The 22,711-nt window shown below is 34.1% G+C and overlaps 3 protein-coding genes across 4 annotated transcripts; all 3 read left to right on the forward strand.

Annotated features, from left to right (window-relative positions):
• Nucleotides 1–1,438: 1,438 nt before the first annotated feature.
• Nucleotides 1,439–4,370, forward strand: LOC132204642 (alpha-1A adrenergic receptor-like). The gene is made up of 5 exons (XM_059633263.1): nucleotides 1,439–1,577; nucleotides 2,188–2,495; nucleotides 2,903–3,094; nucleotides 3,457–3,712; nucleotides 4,123–4,370. Exons 1-5 carry the CDS (start codon nucleotides 1,439–1,441, stop codon nucleotides 4,344–4,346), a joined length of 1,119 nt encoding a protein of 372 aa, XP_059489246.1. The 3' UTR covers nucleotides 4,347–4,370.
• Nucleotides 4,371–5,514: 1,144 nt separating this feature from the next.
• Nucleotides 5,515–9,611, forward strand: LOC132204201 (uncharacterized). Its single transcript, XM_059632546.1, has 6 exons — nucleotides 5,515–5,613; nucleotides 6,115–6,411; nucleotides 6,462–6,663; nucleotides 6,726–7,566; nucleotides 7,755–8,125; nucleotides 8,191–9,611. Exons 2-6 carry the CDS (start codon nucleotides 6,122–6,124, stop codon nucleotides 9,484–9,486), a joined length of 3,000 nt encoding a protein of 999 aa, XP_059488529.1. The 5' UTR covers nucleotides 5,515–5,613; nucleotides 6,115–6,121; the 3' UTR covers nucleotides 9,487–9,611.
• A 3,315-nt stretch (nucleotides 9,612–12,926) lies between these two features.
• On the forward strand, nucleotides 12,927–21,954 carry LOC132204676 (cuticle protein 16.5-like). 2 transcript variants are annotated; one of them, XM_059633311.1, is made up of 6 exons: nucleotides 12,927–13,047; nucleotides 17,880–18,080; nucleotides 18,395–18,637; nucleotides 19,159–19,585; nucleotides 20,479–20,619; nucleotides 21,552–21,954. In XM_059633311.1, the coding sequence occupies exons 1-5, from the start codon at nucleotides 13,039–13,041 to the stop codon at nucleotides 20,601–20,603; spliced, it is 1,005 nt and encodes a 334-aa protein (XP_059489294.1). In that variant the 5' UTR covers nucleotides 12,927–13,038; the 3' UTR covers nucleotides 20,604–20,619; nucleotides 21,552–21,954. The 2 variants fall into 2 exon arrangements, with proteins under 2 accessions (XP_059489294.1, XP_059489295.1); XM_059633312.1 differs by lacking the exon at nucleotides 20,479–20,619.
• The last annotated feature ends 757 nt before the right edge of the window (nucleotides 21,955–22,711 follow it).

The following is a 22,711-nucleotide window of genomic DNA, read 5'->3' on the forward strand; positions in this document are numbered from 1 at the left end:
AGAACAACTACTGGTGAGAGGAGAAAAGGGTATTTCGGTCGAGAAGAGCCCCGCTGGGAAATTATTTTCATTAATTTTCCGAGGAACAAAATGACACGCCAATTATTTCCAAGCGAGGGCAACGACTGCGAAAATAAAATATTTAAAAATTAATTTGTTTTTCGTTGCTGTGACTTTTAAAAAAAATGAGCTTTTTTAAAGCAGACAGTGTAGATGAAAATAATCATGAACTTTTAAAAATCAGAAAATTCTTAAACAATTTAAACTAAAAATGTTTCGATTGGCATGAAAATTTAACTTCAAATTAGTTATGAGTATTACTGTTAAAAATATATAAATTTCTGAAATATTGTCTCTCAACTTTGCTTACATGATTTGGTAAGAAAAGCAAATTTCAATGTTTAATTTTATAATTATTATTTTGACAATATTTTACAAATAATGATGGAGTTCAATTTCTTTTACGTTGATGAAATTATTTATAACAAAACTTATGGAAAAAGCGAAAATAGTTCTTATTTTCATTACATTTTTAGTTATTCAGTTGATGGAAAAAAGATTCTAGTTGAAAAAAAAACCTAAAAAGAACAGATTAATTTTTTAACCGAGCCAAAATGTTTTAGCAAGAAAAGCTAACCGGCAGGCATTCTCATTTCACGCATATTTTCTCCCCGCGCACTCAGCAAATCCAAACGTCATTACTCATTTTGCAGGGTGTTTTTTGCGCGCGGCACCTGCGTTTTTCCCTGACCGAGCAGCAGGTGGAATTAATTAAAACGGCCGGACCGAATAATTTGTCAAGATTTCCCATTAATTCTGCCGAGGTGCAAAAAGAGGCGCACAAATAATAATTGCGCGCCGACGAGTGAATGAGACCGAGCGTGGGCGCGCAAAATGCTTTCTCTGTAATTAAGGAGGGCCGCTTTTTGCAGCGACGGAACAATTTGCATTTTCTCCAGGGCCTTTACCTCATCACTCCATTTTGCTTTTTTTTTTTAATAACTCAAAGAGCATTTCCTGGAAAATTTTATTTCACCTCCAGGAGGAAAGTGGCGCGGATTTGAGTTTTCCGTCTCCATTCACTCACTCCTTTCTCGGAAAAGCTAGGCGGCGATCAAACGCCTGCCTATTGTGTGGGTAGGCAACGCTGTCGACACGCCAGTACTGCCGGTTGCCCACCCCATCGTTATTTTTTAACAATGCCCGTGGATTTCTATTCACAGAGGACTCTTGACGATCAAAAATAAACAACACCTGAATATTAACACCCTCATGAAAGTCTAAAGATTCAAAATAAATTAGAATACGAGTATTTTTTTTTTTAATTCTCCATCAGAACTAGAATAAAAATTCAATTTCAAAATAAATTATTTTTTCAAATTAATTTTGCTGAATATCATGGATTTTTTGTTTCGTTTCCAGAAGGTTTTCTCAACTGATGAACTGGAGTGTTGAGCTGACCGATGATTTGGCGCCGAACAACGACACCGACGATCCGACGGCGCCGCTCACCGAGCACTCGACGCTGTTCCTCAAATCGGCCGGCCTTGGCCTCATGGTGGCGCTCACCATTGGAGGTAAATGGACTTTTTAACGATTCTCGCGCCCCGCGTGTCCCAAATTAGTTTTGTTTGTGCGTGTGTGTTTTTGTGCTTGTTCTATTTAATCGATTACAGTGTAGGTCACGGTTTGCATTTTTATTTGAACAAAAATCAGTGCAACATTTAAAAGAAAGTTTTCGAATTTTTGTTTCTAATGAAATTTAGAAGTTTCCTTTAGAAACCTGAGCTAATTAAATAATTTTCCATCCTTATCTGGTATTGATAAATTAATGAAATTGTCGAAAAATATTCAAATTTAAGGAAAAATTCGAGAAAATAAACATCAAGCAAATTAACTTAAAACGCCTCCTTTGATCATCAGGTTTGGGTTCATGAAAAGATTTAATTTATTTAGTTATTTTAAGCTGATTTTTACTCTTAATTAAACAAATTTTTTATTAAGAAATTTAACCCTTTACTTTAAATAAATATGACTTGTTGCAAAAGAACAAATAATCTGAATATTTTTCTTTTCATAACAAAATAAATTTGCTTTCTTTTTCTTAAAAAAAAATTACAATTCTTTGTTATGAGCTTTATTTTCCTTTTTGAAATATTGAAATCTGAACTTGATTTTTTTTTTCAGGAAATCTGCTGGTGATCATTGCCGTGCTGGCCACGCCGTGCGGAGGTCTGCTGCACCGATCGCCGACGCACCTGCTGATCGCCAATTTGGCGGCCGCCGACCTTTTGCTCGGCGTCGTCGTGCTGCCCCTGTCGGCCGCCCGCGAGTTGGCCGGCGGCGAGTGGCCGTTCGGCCGCCGACTGTGCGCCGTGTGGGCGGCTGCCGACGTCCTCTGCTGCACGGCCTCCATCCTATCCCTGTGCGGAATTTCCGTCGACAGGTTTGTCGGAGTCACCAGACCGCTCGCCTACTCTGGAATTGTCACCAAGGTTTTAAAAAAATTCAGTATAATCAAAATTTATTTTTTATTTAAATTGATTACAAGTTGGCTGACGAAAAAATTTTAATTGCGGGAACTTCCTGAGGCTTTTTTTGAGACCACAAATCATTTGAAAAAAACTTAATTTATGACAAGTATCGATAAAAAAAATTTTGAACTTGATACTCAAGTTTGAAAGAGTCTTGCATTGAAAATAATTTCCTATTTTGACAAATAAAATGCAAATTCAAATTATAACATAAAGTCATTAGTGAATTATAAAATTTGAAAATAAAATATTTGCTTTCATCACTAATTGTAAGATTAAATTAAATTGCCAAAATAATAATATTTCTCGCGCATATTATGCATAATAATTAATTGTTTTTTTAATAAATATCTGAAAATTTACTTCAGAGACGTGCGGGCTGGATGATTTTGCTAATCTGGGCCCTGGCGTTGGCCATCAGCATTGGGCCGCCGCTGGGCTGGAATGACACAAGCGAGGGCGAAGAATGCGGCGTCAACAAACAGCTCGACTACGTCATTTTCTCTGTCGTTGGCTCCTTTTATCTGCCAATGCTGGTCATCGTCATTCTGTACTTTCAGGTTTGATTATTCATTCCCTTTTATCTTAAAAACTTATAAAATTGAATTTAATCCATTTTTTTCAAAAAAATATTGTCCAAAACATAGTTGGATTTATTGTTTTTTTTTCTAATTGTTTAAAAATAAATTTAAAATTTCTGAAAGGGTTAATGGAAATAATAAACGATATTAAAAAATTCTGAAAAAATTTAGTATTTTTAACCTTCGACCTTTTTAAAATTAAAAATAACTCCCAATGAGATGAAGATGATGAAAACTTTATTTCATTGCTATTTTACTTTATGATATTGATTTAAATTAATAATTTTTTATTATTCTCTTTTCTTTTTAATTGATTTTTGATAATTTTGTGTGATTTGAAGGTTTACCGAGCCGTTGCGAAGAGGTCGAGCGAAATCGAGAGTGGCAAAAATGTGTGCGGAGACGTTTTCCTTCGCGTGCACTACGCCAACGGCCTGATGAGCAGGCAGCGGCCGTTGCTGACCAGGGCCTCCACCAGGGCGGCCATTCTTTGCACGTCGAAGTTCACGAGGCAGAAGAAGGCAGCCCAAACTTTGGCGATCGTCGTCGGTGGATTTCTCGTCTGTTGGCTTCCGTTCTTCATCATTCTACCAATAGGTAAGAAAAAATCTTTTTTTACATGAAAAAATTCTTGTTGAAAATTTTGAAAAAGTCCAAAATTAAAATATTAACGAGTTCTTTGTTATTATAAAAAAAAATTGTCAAACGGGATATGAAGAAAAATTTAAAATTTTGCCATTAAACGCATGAAAAAAAAACTCAAATAATTAATAATAATTAATTAATAATAATATTATTATTATCAAAAAAGTCTCTTAGAATGTTCGCCATTGTTCATTTTCAGAATAAATGTTGAAGTGAACTTAAAAAAAACCTGATAAAAAAAAAATTAATCTAATTTTATTTCTTCGTGAAATTCATTTAAATGATATTTATTACAAAATAAACATTTAATAAATTTCAATTCTTTTCTTTTGAAATTAATTAAATTTAAATTTTTTTCGCAGACTCGGCGTGTGCGTCGTGCGGTCTGAGCGGCGCGCCGTTCACATTCGCCTTTTGGCTCGGCTACTTCAACAGCTGCATCAACCCTTTCATCTACGCGTGCTCGTCGTACGAACTGCGCCGCGCCTTCAGGGCCGTCCTGTGCGGCCGCACGCGCGGTTTCAAACGCAGCCAGCCCAACAACAACAGTCCTGCCAACTCCATACCGCTTAATCACTTCATCTGAATTTTAAATTAATTGTAAACAAAATTGACGTTTATTTTTGTAATAAAATCAGTCGAATGAAGCAAAAAAATCTGGGTGATTAATCAAATTTTTCTTAAATTAAAAAGGAATTTCAATAATGAATAGTTTCTGTGAAACAATAGGAGAAGCTTGTAAAAAATAAAAATTTAAATAAGATAAAATTGAATGTCAACATTTAACGTGGATTTAATCAGATTTCATGTAAAATTGAAATCGGGCGAACCTCGTTGCAAAGGAAAAAAATACAAGAGTCAACTCTTTTTTCCACAAAATTTGACAAAGTCATAAAGCTAATCACTGACTCAATTATATAATTAATTTCAACAATCTTTGTTTATTTAATTAAATTCGCCCCATTATTACTGTTGTTTATTTGTCCAAATAAACATTTACATTCAATCGTTGAAAAACCAATAATTTGAAACAATTTGAAAAAGGAATTGTTGGATAAAACAGCACCATAAATAGCAAGAATTGAAAACTTTCATGATTAAAAAGACCCCATTCGGTTGACATATTTTATGACCTTATCACAAATTCTGCCACAGGCAGGCCTTTAATTTTTAATTTTCTATAAATTTCTCCCTTTTAGTGTTAGTCTGGACACAACAAAAGTATTTAAAGTAACAGCGTTTATTTTTTCTTTTCTTTGCAGCGAAGTTCGCCGGGTTCAAAATTTTCAAAAAAAAAAAATTTATTCATCTGATCTAAATTAAATTATAAATTGCAATGATGAATAAATTTTTTTTTTTTTGCTACCGGAAAAAGATCCATTGCAGAGTAATTTCAAAAAATTAAAAAAAAAACCGTTACTTTTAAATATATTTTTTATAAAAATAAATGAAAACTTCTGAAGGTTTCTTTCTCTCTAACTAAGTAGATTAAATGTATCTTTCCCTCAAATAATATATTTTTTCAAGCTTTTCCATTTTACAGAAGCTGCAAAAATAATCAATTGTAGATTTAAATTTTTAGCATCAGTGGAAAATGTTAGCTTATTTTTGGTATTTTTGCGTCCATTGAATAATTATTATATTATTCCGCGTGTTCCTGGCAAAGGACGGATGAGAGCGCGGGCTTGGAAAGTGGCGCTTTTGAGCTCACCTGACTTGCGCACCTGACCAACCACCTGACAATGACACACCGTCCACCGATGCCCTCTGCCGCTTCTTTCCGCACCCTCTGCTTGTAAACAGAAGCACATGGTTTTGGTTTTCCACTTGTTCGGCTCTTAAGAGCACACCAGGTATGCATTTTTCCTTTTTATATTACAATGAAAGATCTTGAATTGTTATAATATATGAACAGTGCATTTTACAATAATCTGCAAATCTTAATTATGTATTTACCAAAAGGAAATTTTCATTTTTTTGCATGCTGTCCGATGTCCATGATGAATTTTCGACTATAGCAACAAAAACGATTCATTTATATCCCATATAGTTAATTTATAGTAGTTTATAATCTCAATTCGTTATATTTCTCTGAATCCTGAATAATTAGTTCATTATTCAATCAATTAATTGAATTTTTGGTGAAGAATTTCCTTCTATTTCTGTAGCAAATATTTCAAATCAATGAGTTGTTGTTCTTGCTGTTTTTGTTGTTGTTTATTTTTTTTTAATTTATGAACCAACAGTCATAACAAATATTTTGTTACGTGATATTTTTTTATAATTTCTCTTCAATTTTATCCGAGGTTTTGCTTGATTTATATTTTAGGACTAATTTTTATTAATTTTTACAGACAAGCGATGGCGTACCTCAATTCAATGGGTGCCAAAACCATTGTTGAATTTGACAACGAAAAACTAAATGCTTATTTAAAAGCAAAGAAAAAACCACAGCAGAGTCACATAATTCATTCTGCCGCTCCAAAGGTTCCTTGGAACGAACCCAAGGTGACGGATCCGAACTTGAAGATTTCCGACACAGCTTTCTTCAGAGAATTTGTCACCGGCGAAAATTCTCCAGCTCAAAAGGATTTCAACGCCTTCTTCTATCAAACCTGGGATCTTGCAATGCCCTTCGTTTTACCCCGAGAGTGAGTTTTAAGTTTGCAAAAATAAAAAATTATTTAAACTGTTTTCGCAGGTACCTGAACAAGTCGTACAACATGTTCCAAAACGCTGATGAGAATCCGCAGGAAGGCATGAGAAGTGCTTTGTATTTTTTCTGGACCAACGCTGCCCACGGAAAGGAGTTTTACAAAATCCTTCACGCCGGAGAAAACTACAAAGAATTGATGAAGACAAACATCATCAAGTACCTGAGAGAAGTTAGAAAAGGAGTTGATGTAATTATTAAATATTTTTCAAGATAAATTATTAATCTAACATTTATATATTTAAATTTCAGCCTCGTTTCGAGGAAGCCGCCATGTATTATCCCAAAGCGTACATAATGGATCCGATGCTTCTGCTGCAAATTCTTCACAATCCGGCTCTGCTGAATCAATGGCTGGTGGTCGTCTACAGTTTCTACCTCAAGATTTGCTCAAAGCTTTGTTTGGCCCCTGCCATCGACATTGACCCCGTCCTTGACAGCATCCACGAACATCTCCGCAGATTGGCCCAAATGTTGCTGCAAGCCATCGACTCGTTTTTCCAGTACTTGAGCGGTCTGATCACGAAGCCTCTCCAACCCAATCAGCCATTCAGAGTCGATCACAAACAAATCGTGACCATCTTCAAGATTAGTAATATTCTGGACTACTTCGGCTTCGGACACCGCGAAGTGTTTTGGAATCTGAAGCTGTGGAAGAACAAGTCCATGTCTTTCAGTCTGAATTTCGACAATCCGTCCAAATTGATGGGCTCGAAGCAACCCTCGCTCAATCTGCTCAGTTGGAGCATCTACAATCCTTTCCTCTTCTGGAAGAAGAACAAATGTTCGCTGGCCTTGCAGGGATGGCCGAGTGAGAAGAAGAAGAGCAAAAATCCTCAGCCTGAAGAGGTCGGAACGCCGACCGAGAAGTGTCTCTACAATGTGGACTCGTCACATAATAATTACAGCAGCAAAGCCATTCTCACGGCACTTAACAAGTACCTGAAGGAAGATATTGCATTTGAGAAAGAGTGGCTGGCGGCAGCTGGAAATAATGTGGAGAAACTTATCGGCTTGCTGGACATCACCGAAGAAAATTATTACGAGCACCCGTTCGCTGGAATATTTGAAAACACTTTACTCTGGTTCAAAGGTGCGATAATTAAAAAAAAAATGAGATCAGTTAAAGTTAAAAGAATTGAATTTAGATTAAAAAGAAATTCTTTGCTTTCAAATTAAATTAAATTAAGCTCAGAAATGGATCCTAATTTTGAAAAATAATTAATACTGAAAAGTAATTAAGCTATTTTTTTTCTATTTTATTCATTTTCTTTTTTTCAGATGCTTGCAAAGGTATTTGCGAAGAGGATTTTGGCCTTTTGCACAGCATTTTCCTTGCCCATGCTGACTTTGCTCGAGAGGAATGCAATGCAACCCTGAAGACGACCGTCTGGGTGTATCTGTCTCAAAATGGTATTTTACCGCAAGCCCCGAAAATTGCTTCGAAAGAACGGAGTGAAATGTTGAGGCAGCAAAAACTCTACAACGAGGACGTTGCGGAATTCCGAGGGCATGCTGAGAAGTTTGAGGAGAACTGGACTATCGATCTTGGCTTTTGGATCGAAGATTTGGTGGACCGAGCAACCCCAGGAAAAATTAGCTACTCGCTCCTGAAAACTCTCAGCACCGCTGATTTGGTTAATGGATTCTGCGTTAGTACCAAAATCTATAATGTGCTTCAATTTATTTAATTTCAAATTATTTACTTTTTTAACAGAGCATGATTGACCAAACTGACCTGGACATGGTGAAATCCCAATATTTGGACAAGAAGAAATCTGACTACCCCTACGAGATCAATGTTGTCCACTATGTCTTGCCTTGGTTCGTCGCTGCCTATCAATTTCTGGCCAAAGACAAGGAGTGGAGCAAACAGAAAAGTGTTCTGGACAAGTACAAAATTGTTGTCTTCACTTTGCTCTCCAACTATAAGACATCGAAGTGCGTTTCCTCCTCGAACTGGAGCGACCACTCAATCCCGAGTGTTTTGTCTCTCCTCTCGAAGACCTCCAAGGTGTCATTTGCTGATGCCCTGAAGTGGAAACTAAATTGCGTCCAATCTGAGTACAAGAGACTTTTCCAAGGAGGACCTCCTGTCCCTGTGCTCGATTCCATTTTCCTCGAGCAGTTTAAAATGTTCCTAGTTTTTGACTCTCACCTCGATTTCAGAGGAAAAGACAAGTTGTGGGAGAACAATTTTGCCATCAGTTCCAAGCATGCTTACAGATTTCTGTCCAAAGTGGCCCAATCTCTGAACACTTCGGCCCGTGATTTGAATTTGACTGATTTCCCTGACAAAATGTTTTCAACCAAATTGCATAATCAGGGCTTGTGGCTGTTCTTCGACCTATTGAATGGTCTGTTAACTTCAAAGAAACTGAAAATTGACCACGACGGGCTCTTCAACAAATGTTCGGACATTCTGTTTGGAAAATTGTTCTTGCAAAAAGTGGACAAAACACTCGAGTTGGAATTTGAATCTCTGCGCCTCGAGCAAATTGCTGGAATTCTCATCTACTTAATTGTGAACAACTTGGATCCTCAAAAGAGGAAAAGATTCCAAACAGATTTCAAATCTCTGGAGCCACTGGACGAAGTAGAGCGAGCCGTGTTTGGCGTTGTAAGAAATGACCCTTGGGAGACGAAGCAGGTGCTTTCTCAGTGGTTCAACAATTCGGACAGACAGGACCAGTCTCTGATCTCACTCGAAAGCGCCAAATCCAGCGCCAACGACAAATTCTACAGTTCAATCCTGAGTCATGTGAACCCTGACATGACTTTGAAACTGAAAAACAAGGGAGAAATCACTTTCTTCCCGATCAAGCACTGCAGGTGGTGCGGGAAACTCGATCCTGAGGAATTCATAACTTGCAAAGAGTGCTCGGAGGAAGAAGAGTACCCTGATGTGAATTTCTTCTGCTCTGAGACTTGTGAGGAAAATGCGATGGAAAAAATCCACCGCCACGAACATGAGACGTACCTCATTGCAAAGTGCGAAATGTCCTTTAGGTAGAGTGAGAAACTAAAAAAGCACTTACTTTTGTGCTTAAATATCTGCGCAAATTTTGATGAACTTTGATTATAAGAAATTTTGAAATGATCTCTTTCTATATGATGAATGACAAATATTTCAATAAAAAGAATTAATAATTTAAAAATATTTGCATTTTTGATTGTATTGAAGAAAATAAATAGTGTAGTGTGACTTTTCACACTATATAAATATTATAATTAGAGGCAAAATTATTTGAAAATAGACAATGAAAAAATTTGGTAAATTACAAAATTTGATTTGAAATATTTTTTGTTTTTCGCAAAAGTAAGTTGAAATGAAATTTTTGATTTTTTTCTAAAAATCTGTTTTAAAACAAATGAATAAGAATTTATTGGATTTTAAGAAGAAGAAAAAGGATAATTTCACCATATTTTTCGGAGATTTTAATGCTCAAAATTTTTCTGGTTTTATTTTATGCTTTTCAAATTGATTCATCTTTTTTTTTTTTTTTTTTTGTTAATAAAATTCTTATTGTCATTAATTATTCCAACCAGTGCAACAGTTAATTCCTGTTTTCTTTTCTCTCAACAGAAAGGTATCAATATCGCGCAAGTGTGGTTATTTCATATTCCCAAGAGAGTGAAAAGAAAAACAAGTGATTTGGGTGAAGGTGCACTTGCATATGCATGCGGCTTGACATGAAAACCTCACCATAACTGTCCATGCGGGCCGTGAATTAAATGAGTTATTTAGCAGCAAGACCGCGATTTTGTTCAGCCGGCCGCGCACCGGTAACTTTCTTACGCATGCTAATTGATACCTTAATATTTTTGCATATTTTTTATAAGCTGAACAGTTCTCTGTCTCAATGACAAACACATTAATAAAATGTAATAATCTCTTTGATACTGAAAGTAGGGTAGAAAAAATTAAAGCAGAATTAATTACAGATTGCATTTTATAACAGTTTAAAAAAATGATTTCGCACAATTTTTGCTAATGAAGGCTCCTTTTTGTCCAACAATTCATCAATACTTCCCTCACAACAATTGATTTTTTTATAAAGATTTTGTTGTAATAATTGTGGATAAGTGATAAGTAAAACCAATTTCAAAATGAGTTGGAAATGATGAATTTTAATTTAAAATTTACTCAGTTTTAGACAACAATATTCCGTTGGACTTTCAAAACAGGTATTTTATCTATCTTTAAAATAATACGGATTAAAATAACTCTTTATTAAAATAGCAAATAAATTAATTAATTAAAAAAAAACTGCATAATTCTTTTATAAATTTTGATAATTATAAAATTTCACAATTTTCAGGAAATAATTAAATAAATTACTTTTATTATTTAATTTAATTAATTCATCAATCTCACATAGGATTTCATTTTATCACTATTTTTTTATTCAATTTGTGGAGTAATCGGGACAAAAAGATGTGGCTCGCGCGGTGCACAGAGGTTTCTTTTTGCCGGACAGATTTGCGGTAATCCGCTATCGCAACTCGAGTGTGCCGCGCGAGCAGAGAATTGAATGTTATTACGCGCACACACCGTTGCATACGGTCAAGGTGCCGACCCAAGATTTTTTTTCGTCCGATCTATAATTCAGTGAGAATTAATGGTATAATAGATTACGCGGCGCACAACGTGCTTATTTTCGGTCTCGCTGGGGTTTCAATTAATCGGTGCGGTCGACGACCTTGATCAACTTTCTCGACAGACGTTACCGAATTGTAAAAATATGATTATATTTCAACCGACACACACGGTGTTGTACAACACGCTTGTCGGTAATTAGCCGGAGAATTAAAAAGGAGAGGACAAGAGGAAAATGGTTTTGATGCGGTTGCTGAAGGGATTAGTTGTATAATTATATATGGTGAGGAAAAAATATATTGGCAAACTTCTCATTTACACTCATTTCAAGCAAGAAGTTAATTGAAAAGAAAAAAAACGTGGAGCCCTCTCTGGAGAAAAAGGAAATTACAAAATATTCTGGTTAATCTTATAATTAAAATTTTTTGCTTAAATGTTTTAAAATAAAATTTTTGATATTCAGTTTAGTAATAAGTACTCAACACATATAGTTAATTAACGATTTAATTTTTTAAATAATGTTAATTTTAATTAATAATTTTTCCACAGTGATTGGGTTTTAATTCCTCAATGGATTTTTAGGTCGTTTGTTAATAAAATGAACAAAATCCTCCCCTATATACTTTTGATGCGGCCTTGCTTCATGCGCTGTTATTTATTTTCGCAAAACTTAATATAGTAAATTATTTGTAAAATTAAGAAAAGCATGAAATATATAACAAAATTTCTATTACAATAAACTAAAATAAAACTTGAATCAGATTTATGTCTCTAATTTTGATGCACTTCTTTGTGATTGATGAAATAAATTCTAAATTCTCAAAAATTCTGGCGTTTATAGATTTATCGTTTTGTAGATTCAATTTAAAAAATAAACCAAATTAGTACAAAAATTTAAAAGTTGAAACAATTCAGTATAGCTTTTACAAATTGTCTAGAAGTTTTTTTTATATAAAAAATTGCATACTTCTCGGACGATTGCAGTCTCCATTCAACCTCTACGTCTTTTGTGGCTTTTGCATAAAAACCAAACTTGTATATTATTCTTGCAAAACTTCAGTCAAGGAAGACCAATAAAAACAATTAAAGGTCATCTCTTGAAAGGCAAATTTTTTCGTCTCCTCACGATATAAATTCCATCTTCTTTAATTAGTCTAAAATTTAATCGCGACCAGGAAGGAGAGGAACTTTCGAGTCGCGCAACCTGCTTCGGAAAAGAGCATGAAATATATTCGTGTATATATAAATATCCGGGACACATTTAAGCAGTCGCAGCCCTTATGCATGCAATTTTCGATTGACCTGCTCGTTATTAAAACTGGCTCGGCGAGTCGCGCCGCACGTACTCCCGACTTCTTTTTTTCAGTTTTGCGAAATCTCTCCAAATTGCTCCAGTTCGTCAAGTACCTTGCAAGATGATCAGGTTAATTAAGCAGCATATCAAAAATAATTCACTTTCCACTCAAACTTGTTTCAATTTTGTCAAACGAGAGGAATTATTGAGATTTTTAGAAATTTTTGCTTTTCCAATAAATTATTTACAAAATTCGAGTTAATTAAATTTTTTCCTAAATTTTTTTGATATTTATTTTTAGCAATTTATAATATTTAATTTTAATTAAAAACACTCTCACATCAATAATTTGAATTTGTGAAATTTTTTTGTTTTGCGAATTAAAATTCAACGGCCGCACTCGGTGCTCGTTGTTGTTCGTTCGGCGGCCAGACTCGCTTTCTTTGCGAGTTGTGAATATGCGTGATTATCTCACAGCTCGAGTAAGAGAGGAAAACTCTCACTCTCGTCGGAACTGCGGAGGGAAGGTGGGAGGAGAGGCACCTGCATCTCTACATATAAGACCGGCGCCCGGCAAAAATGGTCTCAGTTTTAATCGCGACAGCAGGGAAAAGTGCCAGTGCTAGGATTTTGGTACCAAGAACACAGAGGACTAAACGCACTTTGCCAAGATGAACAAGGTGAGTTGCATTGATATTAGCAATGTTTTTGTTTCGCTAAATTTCATAAAGTGGATTGAAACTTGTATAATTAAGGTCGTGATTTAAAATAGTTCGTTGAAATTAGTGATTTTTAAGAATATGAATTAAAAAATCGTTAATGGAAATTTAAATGCAATGAAATAATTCAGATTTATATGTAAATTGGAAATTTTTTAATTCACATTACATCAAGTCATGCTATTTTTTTTTTTTTTAAATAATTTGCAATGAAGAATTAAATTTAATTGAAGCAGTTTTAAGTTTAATTGAATGATTAATTTTTTTTAAAGCAGCAAATTATAAATTAATTTCAATTTTTAATTATTATAGGCAAATATATAACATTATAAAACTGTTATTATTAATTAGTTTTTTTAATTGTTGCTGAAATTTTACATTGATATAAAGACAATTAATTGTTGAGAGGGAAAAACTGATTTGGTGGAAAATACACCACCACTTATTACAATTAAATATTATTTATTCCAAATTGGAGCTTCAAGTGTACAAAATCAACTAAAAATAGATTGTAAAGATAAAGAATTACTTAAAAATTGAAAATTAAAGGTTTTTCACAAAGTTTTTGAAGGAACGTTTTCTGATAAGTCGTATCAAATCTTTTGTTTGTTTGTTCCTCATTTTTGTACTCTGGAGTAAAAAATTTGCATTTTCAGAAATTTAAGGACACGTTATTGACATAGTCAAATCAAGTCTTTACTTTGGTTTGTTAAATTTGCAATAATTGCCCAAAATTGCTTCTATTGTTGCACAGACTTGATTTGACTATGTCAATAAGGAGTCCTTAAAAGGCACTGATTTCCTCCCGATCAAAAATTTCTTTCGTGGAGATTTTCCATTTTTGACCAAAATTGATTGTTAAGTTTTTGCAGCATTCTTTGATTAATCAAAATAAAGTTACGATAAAATTCAAAGTTCTCACATTTTAATTATAAATTAATCTTTTAAATTTTTTTCTTTCTCCTCGACTGTTTTGACTAAAAACCGGAATTGTAAATTGTGTTTTAATTACTCCAACCTTGTGCGTTGATTCTATCATATTTTTTTGTTTACATTTCCTATTTTTACGAAGCACTTTTTCTCTCCGGTTTCAAACGCAACATGCCATTGAAAAAGCATGAGATTTCGCCACGCGACATTCGCCACCGATTTTCTGGCTTAATTGTGCGCACCGCCGCCGCTTATAAGCCATGCGTATATTTTATGCACGCATGTGGGTTGCAGCGAAATATCTCGGGCGCGGTGAAAGGAAGCCGAGCGAGAACGAGTTATATCATACTCTGATTCTTTTTTCGAATCCACCACTTGCGCAATTTAACGCCCAATATAAAAGCGGAAAAAAAAATTATGCACCATATATAAGAAATAAAAACAGGTGCCGTACGCGTTTTAACGACAAAAAGTAAATGAATTAATTTGGCCTTGTACCAAATCGGCACCACTCCCAGAAAAAAGATTAATTAATTTCGGGGAATAGGAAAAAATTAAACAAAAAATAAATAATATAATTAACACGAACCCTTGTTTCTCAACAGTTTAATTTTTTTTTTTGATTTATTATTATAAAATTGCTTGGAAAAGTGAAGAACCTTTATGACTTGCGGTGCAAATATAAGAGCCTTTCTCAGTCTGAAAGTAAATCGTGGTGTATCCAGTTGCATCCGGCGCCCTTTCCCATCACTTTTACTAACAAAGTGAACGGAAGTAAAAAATCTCAAAGTGTGCTACTGCCGTGTATCCTATTAAATTCTTTGTGAAAGTTTTGTCAATATTGTCACTTTTCGTCTCTGAGTAACTAATTTTATTTCAATAAATATATAAAATAAGTTGACGTAATCCTGATGTCTCGTAATCGCACTCGAGTGGGTCTCGAAGGAAGGAAATGCTTGGAGATAATTCAAGCGTGAAATGAATGTTTTTAATACAATAAAAATTGCAATTCGATCCAATTAAGTAGGGCAACTGGCAATTCCATTTTGTTATTCATACGAGAAGTATTTAACTCTTTTACTTAATCAGTTTATTTTACAAGATAAATGATTATATTTTGCACAAAATGAATTTATTTATTCGGAAAAAATTAATTGTTGGTCAAAAAAGCCCCAAAAATTGTAGCAGATCTTCCGAAATCTCATAAGATTCAATAAGATTTTAATTTTTTTTTCATTTAGTACAATTTTAAATATTTTCTTTGAAAATTTCTTTAAAAAAAATTTATTAATTAACATTTTTATAAATATTTAAATTTATTTTGAATTTCATATTTTTATCAACTTAATCTTTTGTTCTCACATCAATTGGACGCATCAATGGAGCCTGACGGATGGTTTTTCGTGAGCACGATCTTGATACTTTTTATTTTACCGTCTTTGTTTTTTTGTTTTGTTGGCCGTGGCAGTGACGGTAATGCTCTCGTTACTCCATAAACGCAGTAAACGCGTCAATGCTGCGGACAATTTGACTTGCAATATAAAAGACGACAATTCACGCTCTACTTCCATTTATTTATTTATTCGTAGTGTATGTTTTGGTGAAACGGCTCGAATCGATTTGGAAGCAAAGTTTTCTCCCGATGATGATCTGCACTCAATTTGCTGTAAAAAAAACTCTCACTTTTTACAATCAAGCAGAGAAGCTGCACTTTTGTTTAGATTTAAAAAGCCCAAAAACTGTGAATCTTTCGATTATAAAAAAATGGTATTTTTATTAATAATGTTGTTTGGTCAGAAATAAATTAAATATACATAGAAAAAATAATTAATTTTTTTTAGGAAAACTTTTAATTTTTGGATTAAAAAGACAAAGATTTTGTGCTAACAACTTCCGATGTTTTAAATTAAAAATATTCTGAATTTTTTTAATTTCACTCATATTTTTACAGCGAATATTTATTTAAAAACAATAATTGCTGGTAATTAAAATAAATTTCATATTGGATCTTAAAAGTACTAAAGTTTCTCCTGTTGAAATAATTTCAAAATTCTAATTTCTTAATGGAAGTTCAATGCTAATTTCTCATCCGAAAACATTTGGAAATATAATTGGTCCAATTCCTGAGCGAGCCAGACCGGACGGATTTCCAAACATTGCCCTTGAACGAAACTGACCGTGACCAATCCTATATAATTCCGAACTAGACCAAATAATATAATTTCTCCCTCGGGGGACAAACTGTCCATCTGCAATAATTTTTAAAAATCCATTAACTCTTTTTTCCATTCATTTTTTTTTCTGCGAACGCTGGAAGGTCTCTGATTGAAATTCTCGGCTCATTTTATTGCACGCGCCAATTTGTGCAGTCGGTGGCCGAGATTGTTCCCATCGCCTGCAGACATTGGGCAACCAGATCGAGACACCGACCGAGCTCTTGGTCAGCGGCAAATGTGGAGCGTGGTGACGAAATTTCCATCCGCTCTCTTGAGACACAGAAAAAATATAACGTTAGCACGCCCAAGATTATTTATCTCTATGCAAAACAAGAAAATCGTTTTCTAACCTGGCGAATTGGTTCTGCAGTTCAATAAAAAGTGACGTGACCTAGCCAAATTTAAGTGAGTCATTTTATATTGAAGATAAAATTAATTGAAAAAAAGCACTCTAAAAATAAAAGTCAGAACTTTTGTCTCTTTGGGCGTCAAGGCTCCTTTTAAGAGGAGAAATTAATCAATTCTAAATTTTACAGAATTAATCAAACTCACAATCAGACAAGGTTAAGGTTTTTTTAAATAATTCAATTTATTTATCAAAAAAACAAATCACCAAGTAACATTTTCAAGGATTATTTACATAAATTCATTTTTAAAATAAAATTTGTTTTTAAATATTAATGAAAATTTATGCAAATAAACATCGACATTAAAATATTAATATAAAGGGATTTGTATCAATTTTTTTTTTATAGAAATCATGCTTTGCTTAATTAACGTAATTTTTTTTAAATAAAATTAATTTTTATCAGAAAAATTGAGTGTTGAAGCAATTTTTTTAAATTAAATTTGACCTATGGAAAAATGATTTGAAAATAATCTAATGAAAATTTGCGTAAAAACCAATTAATAAAAAAATAGGGAAGTTAACTAAGCAAATTAGGATCAAGGGGCGAATAATTTAACTATAAAATTTTAATTTTTCTTTATTTATTTCAAAATATCTAACAAATTAAAGTTAAAGGAGCCTTCAGTTGTAGAAATATTAATTTAATTTTGTCAGTAAATATTAACCTTTTTAATTATTTGACCAAAATTGTCAATTTTTGCCTCTCTTGGATAAAAAAAACATCTTTTTGTGAACTTTTTTGATTACAAAAATTATTAAGAGCCTACTTAAGTTTGTAGATTTTTTTTTTTAAATTACTTTATTTCTTATCAAGAAAACTCATGCTTAAACTATTCTCCCACATAATTTAGACGTCCAGCTCAAATTGCAATATTATAGAATCGATCCAAATGGGGAAATTCACACTAAAGGGTCAAGTCGAACGACTTTTTTCTCCCACGTGGATCAAGCATGTTCGGAAATCTATGCGCGAACCGCATAGACGCGGGGTTGGGTCAATAAAATTTGCAACTTTCTCCTCACAAAGTCAAGGCCCGTCTCGAGAAATTATATTGAAATTTCACGGTGAAAATAATTTAGGCACATATAATTATTGCCTGTTTGTTTTGCTGGCAAAGCGCCGCGGATGAAAGAAAGCGCTTTCGGAAATGAAACGTCGAATGAAAATTAATCGGTTTTTGGCTCGCGGTCAAAATTGCTAGAGAATTATTAACATAAATTGTTTTGAAAACCTGCAGTTGATGTGTCTGGCCGTGGTCTGTGCGGCGATGAGCGTCGCGGCGGCCGCTTCCCTGAAGCCGAGAGACGAGGCCGCTGAGTTGCTGCTCGAGACGTCCCAACTGGACGCCGCCCTGCAGAAGGACAACAACGAGCACGCCAAGAGGAGTTTCGGCTCCAGCTACAGCCCTGCCTACGCCTACGAAGAGCCTCACGTGCCTGTAAGAAAAATTTACATAAATTTTTATGAAAAAAAAATATAAAAGTTTAATAAAAATTGCCTAAAATTAGTTTTTTATGTTGAAAATGAATTTTTTTTTAAAACTTAAATTAATTTTTTTTTTACAAAACTAATTTTTAATAAAAATGTTTCCAATATAAATTTTTTTAAATAAGATCGAGATTTTCATTTATAAACTATTTATTAAATTTCCAGAAATCACAGATTCTGATCGTAAAGGAATTAAGAATTATTGTGTAGTGAATAATTTTTTTATCAAATTCTTTAATTTATTTTTGTTTTTTGAAAAAATAGGACCACTATCCCGCTTCCCACGGTGCTGACCTGTGGGGTTTCAAGAGGGCCATCATCAACGCGATCTTCACCGCCGCCCGCGCCGTCGCCGGTGGATCCATCGCCGTCAAGGGTCAGGTCATCAAGGGCGCCGGAAACTTGGTCGCCGCCCAGGGCAAGCTGATCGCCAGCGGTGGACAGACCGTGGCCGACTTCGGACGTGGCGTCGCCTCCAAGGCACTCTACTCCGCCCCTAAACTCTCGGTGAGTTCATCTGGAAATTTCACAAAAAGAAAATATTAATTTTTCATTTTAAATAATATCATTTGATTATTATTTAATTTCAATTTATGGATTTTGAAGGTTTTATTGGTAAAACACATATTTTTTCAGATAAAATGTTTATAAAAATTGTCTATTTTTAATTATCAAATCCCAATATTCAATTTAAATCCAAGGTTTTTATTCTCTCACAACTTGAGAAGTTTATTGAATTATTTAAATTTAAATTTGTATATTTCAAACAAATCATAATTATTCGTGCAATGTCATGTTTAAAATTTTCTAACAATGTTAAGTTTAAAATAGTCAATTATCAATTACACTCTACAGATTTTAAATTTAAACCTTCTCTTAAATTAACTTGGTAATTTAGCAGATTAAATCACAGCATTTTTATTGTTTTAAGTGAAATTCAGTGAAATTAAAGTTAATTTGAGACAAAATTTTTAATAATTTAGAGAAATTTCTATTTTCAATTTAATTTTTTTTTGTTATAAATGTAGTACGCACCCTCTGTGGCCTACGCCGCCCCCGTCGCGACCTACGGCGCCCCCAACGCCTACGTCTCCTCCGGACCTTCCTATTACGCCGCCGCCCCCGCTCACAATGGCGGCGTCCTGAACTCCCTGTACAAGGCCAAGCTGGCCAAGGTCAACGTTGCGACCTCCGTGGCCAGCGCCGCCGGAAACGCCGTCGCCGGCGCCGCCGGCGCCGTCGCTGGAGCCGTCGGACACGCTGCGCACGGCGCCGCCAGACTGGCCGTCGGTGCCGCTGCTGGCGCCGCCAACATCGCTGCCGGCGCCGCTCACGGCGCCGCCAACCTGGCCGTCGGCGCCGCCGACGCCGTCAGCAACCACGTGGCCCACAAATTGCACACCGTCAGTCCCGCCCCCGCCTACGTTTCCACCCCTGCCGTCGCCTACAAGCCCTGTAAGTACCCTTTTCTGAAAAAGGATCAATTTAAAATTTTTATTTGTTAATTTTTTTATTTGTTAATTTTGAACATTTTCATTGTAGATATTGTAGACATTTATGTAAAAATTTCAAACTGATATTGATTAAAAAGAAATCAACTTAATTATGATAAATTTAAATTTTTTGGATTTTTTAAATAATAAATTATATTAATTTAATTATTTCTATTTGAAAAATATTCTCAATTTCAGGAATTTTTTTTATGCTTTAAATTTTCTTTGTACATCTTTGCATCAATTGGTTTTTATTTTTCAATTTTTTTATTCTTCAAAATTCAGTTTTTCCTTTGGTGGGGAAGTCTATATTCTTTTGTGTGCTATATTTGTGTTCATATTTTTTACTTTTATTCGTCGCATGATTCTTAACTATGTGTGTTTCTCCTTAACGTGTATCCTATCATTTTTATTATTATTGTCATTATTTTTACATTTTAATAATTCTCTTGAATTATTTCAATTCCCTTCCAAAATGACCATTTTCTATTCCTTTCCATCTCTGCATGTTTTGTGTTTATACAAATTTATGTTGCAATTCTTTCCTATTGGAAAAAAAATCACTTCCATCATCATCGCTTTGCTTATTTCCACCTGAATGTTCTAATTTAATCAAAAAATCCGACTCCAGACTGTGACTAATTTTTTTGAATCTGCATGTCCTTGTTTGTGACTTTACGCATTTTATGTTTTCTTTACATTTCAAAATCTTCAGCAAACTTTTGTTTTATTTTCTTCTTTCAACTTTATTTAAAAAATTCAAATAAAAAAACCACCTTAAATTTGATAAAAATTAAAGCAGTTTATAGAAATGACCAGAAACGGTTGACACGCTTATTTAAAAATTCGGTGCAGATGCTGTCCCGACCTACGGCGGTTCCCTGGAGGACAGTTTCGGCCAGTTCGACGACAGCTACAGGCAGCACGAGCCTGTCCAGGTCAATATCCAGCCCTCCCTCAGCTACGACCTCTACCACTAAAGCGGCATCATCTCGCGTGAGTAAAGCGTCGGCGAAAGGAACAGGATAAAAAAAATCAGAGACGACGACGAGACAAACGCCCTTCTCTATATAATGCCATAATTCTCCTACCTAAAAAAAAACCGGCTGCTACGGCACTGACCAACTTTCACCTCTCATTTCATTGAGTTCGTTCAACTTGCATAACCATCAGCCACTGCATTACTCATCAAAAATCACAGAAAATTGCAAATATAGATAAATTGTATCATTTTAAACTTCCGGTTTAAGTGATTCTTCAAAAGGATTCTGACCAAAACTTGAATTGCAACAATTTAATGGATTTAAATTATTTAATTATTTATTTTCGTCTCAAAGTAAGTTCGAATTGACAAAAAATTGGTAAAAATCCACTTTCTCTGAATCAAAATTTTTGTTTTCACAAATTGAGATAATATTTCGTTGATATATCCAAGAAAAAAAACATTAAAAACTTAATTAATTTATTTAATTTATATTTTCAGAAGTTAAATTGAACTCTTAAAGAGCTGTATCGCTTTTTTTTCCTGATTCAAGAAAATAAAAAGTTATGAGCCGAATGAAATAAAAAAAACTTGGATTTTTACCTTCAGACCAAAATTATTTTATAAAGAAAACAATATTAATTTTCATCCTCGAAAATTAACCAAACATAATAAATATTTCATCTCTGATAATCTGATTGATTTTTTATCCATTTTGCAATTTAAGTTTTAGCCAGACCAAACGGAAGCAATTTTCATTTCAAATTAAAATTTGATTTTGGAATGAAAATTTTCAATTTTTTTTTCGGTCCAGCAGACCTGTATAAATTACTAAACTTATATATTTATTTATGTATAAAATCTGTACACACTTATTTAATATTTTTCCTCATTTTTAGATTCGACTTGTTTTGAATAAATTAATAATTAATTTTTCCTTTTTTAGAATCGCGGCGTCTCGGGGGAGCGAAAGAAGAGGACCAGCTTCAGCAGTACAAGAAAAAAAAGTGAAATTCGAAATCGATTAACCGAGGCGCCCTGCCAAAACATGATGTTCCCAGTGGCCAATAATTGTAGTCTTGCGCAATTCATTATGCTAAATCATTCAACCATTTTCGCGATTTGTAATTAAACACAACCATTGTCACTCACACATCTTTTTTATATACGCACAAGTTGAACCTCTGTATTATATGTTAAGCTTTTATCGCAAACGCACTTATTTATTAAAAAAAAGTATCATTTTAGGTGAAGAGTTCTAAAAAAAATATATATCTTTGATGGACCAAAATAGAACTGTGTTACAGGAGTTTTTTTAAATAAACAATTTATAATATTTTACATGGTAATTTTGAGATTTTCTTTCTGGTTTTCCCCTCAATGAAATTGACACTTAATCCACTTCCCCGTTTCGAATTGATTGCTTTCGCTCTCGTTGCACACAAGACGTTCACCTGCAGCAGCTTTTCTTGTTGCAGGAAATTAAATTAATACGTTGCTGGTTGCATATAATAATTCTCGATGGGTGTCGCACTTTCTTTCGCACACTCGCCGCCGGCCATCTGCTCTCTTATGCAACTCTTTATACATTCTTTACTCCTTATTTACATAATACCGACGGCTTGCATTAATTAAGCTGGGTGCCGGATTAAAAGCAACCCTTTGGAATGAATTAAATTAAACAAAAAAATCAGCTGCAACTTTTGAAAGTTTATTATTTACAGCTTAATTGCAGAACTTGCTTCAATTGATCAAGGCGACCTCATATTGAAATCATATTTTAATTTGAATTCCCTGGGTAATTTTTTAATTTTATTAACTTCAGGAATGCTTCATATATAAATTTCAAGAAGCATGTAGAGAGAAAATTTGTGTCATTAGTTTTGAGGAATTTATTCCATTGATATAGGGAGAGACAGGAAATGGTTTTTTCAGTGGCCTGCAGCAAACATGCTTGCCGAGAATGAAGAGTGAAAAAATCTTCCAAAGTTTCCAGTTTTAAGTTTGATTTAAAAAATATTTTACAACCATTTTTAGGCAAAAGAGAGAGGATCGGTCATAATTAATTTATGATTGAATTTAATTATATCTTAATTTGTATGTATC

The sequence above is a fragment of the Neocloeon triangulifer genome, unplaced genomic scaffold (genome assembly GCF_031216515.1).
Source record: "Neocloeon triangulifer isolate White Clay Creek 2 clone unplaced genomic scaffold, ASM3121651v1 ptg000022l, whole genome shotgun sequence".
NCBI classification, from domain to species: Eukaryota; Metazoa; Arthropoda; class Insecta; order Ephemeroptera; family Baetidae; genus Neocloeon; species Neocloeon triangulifer.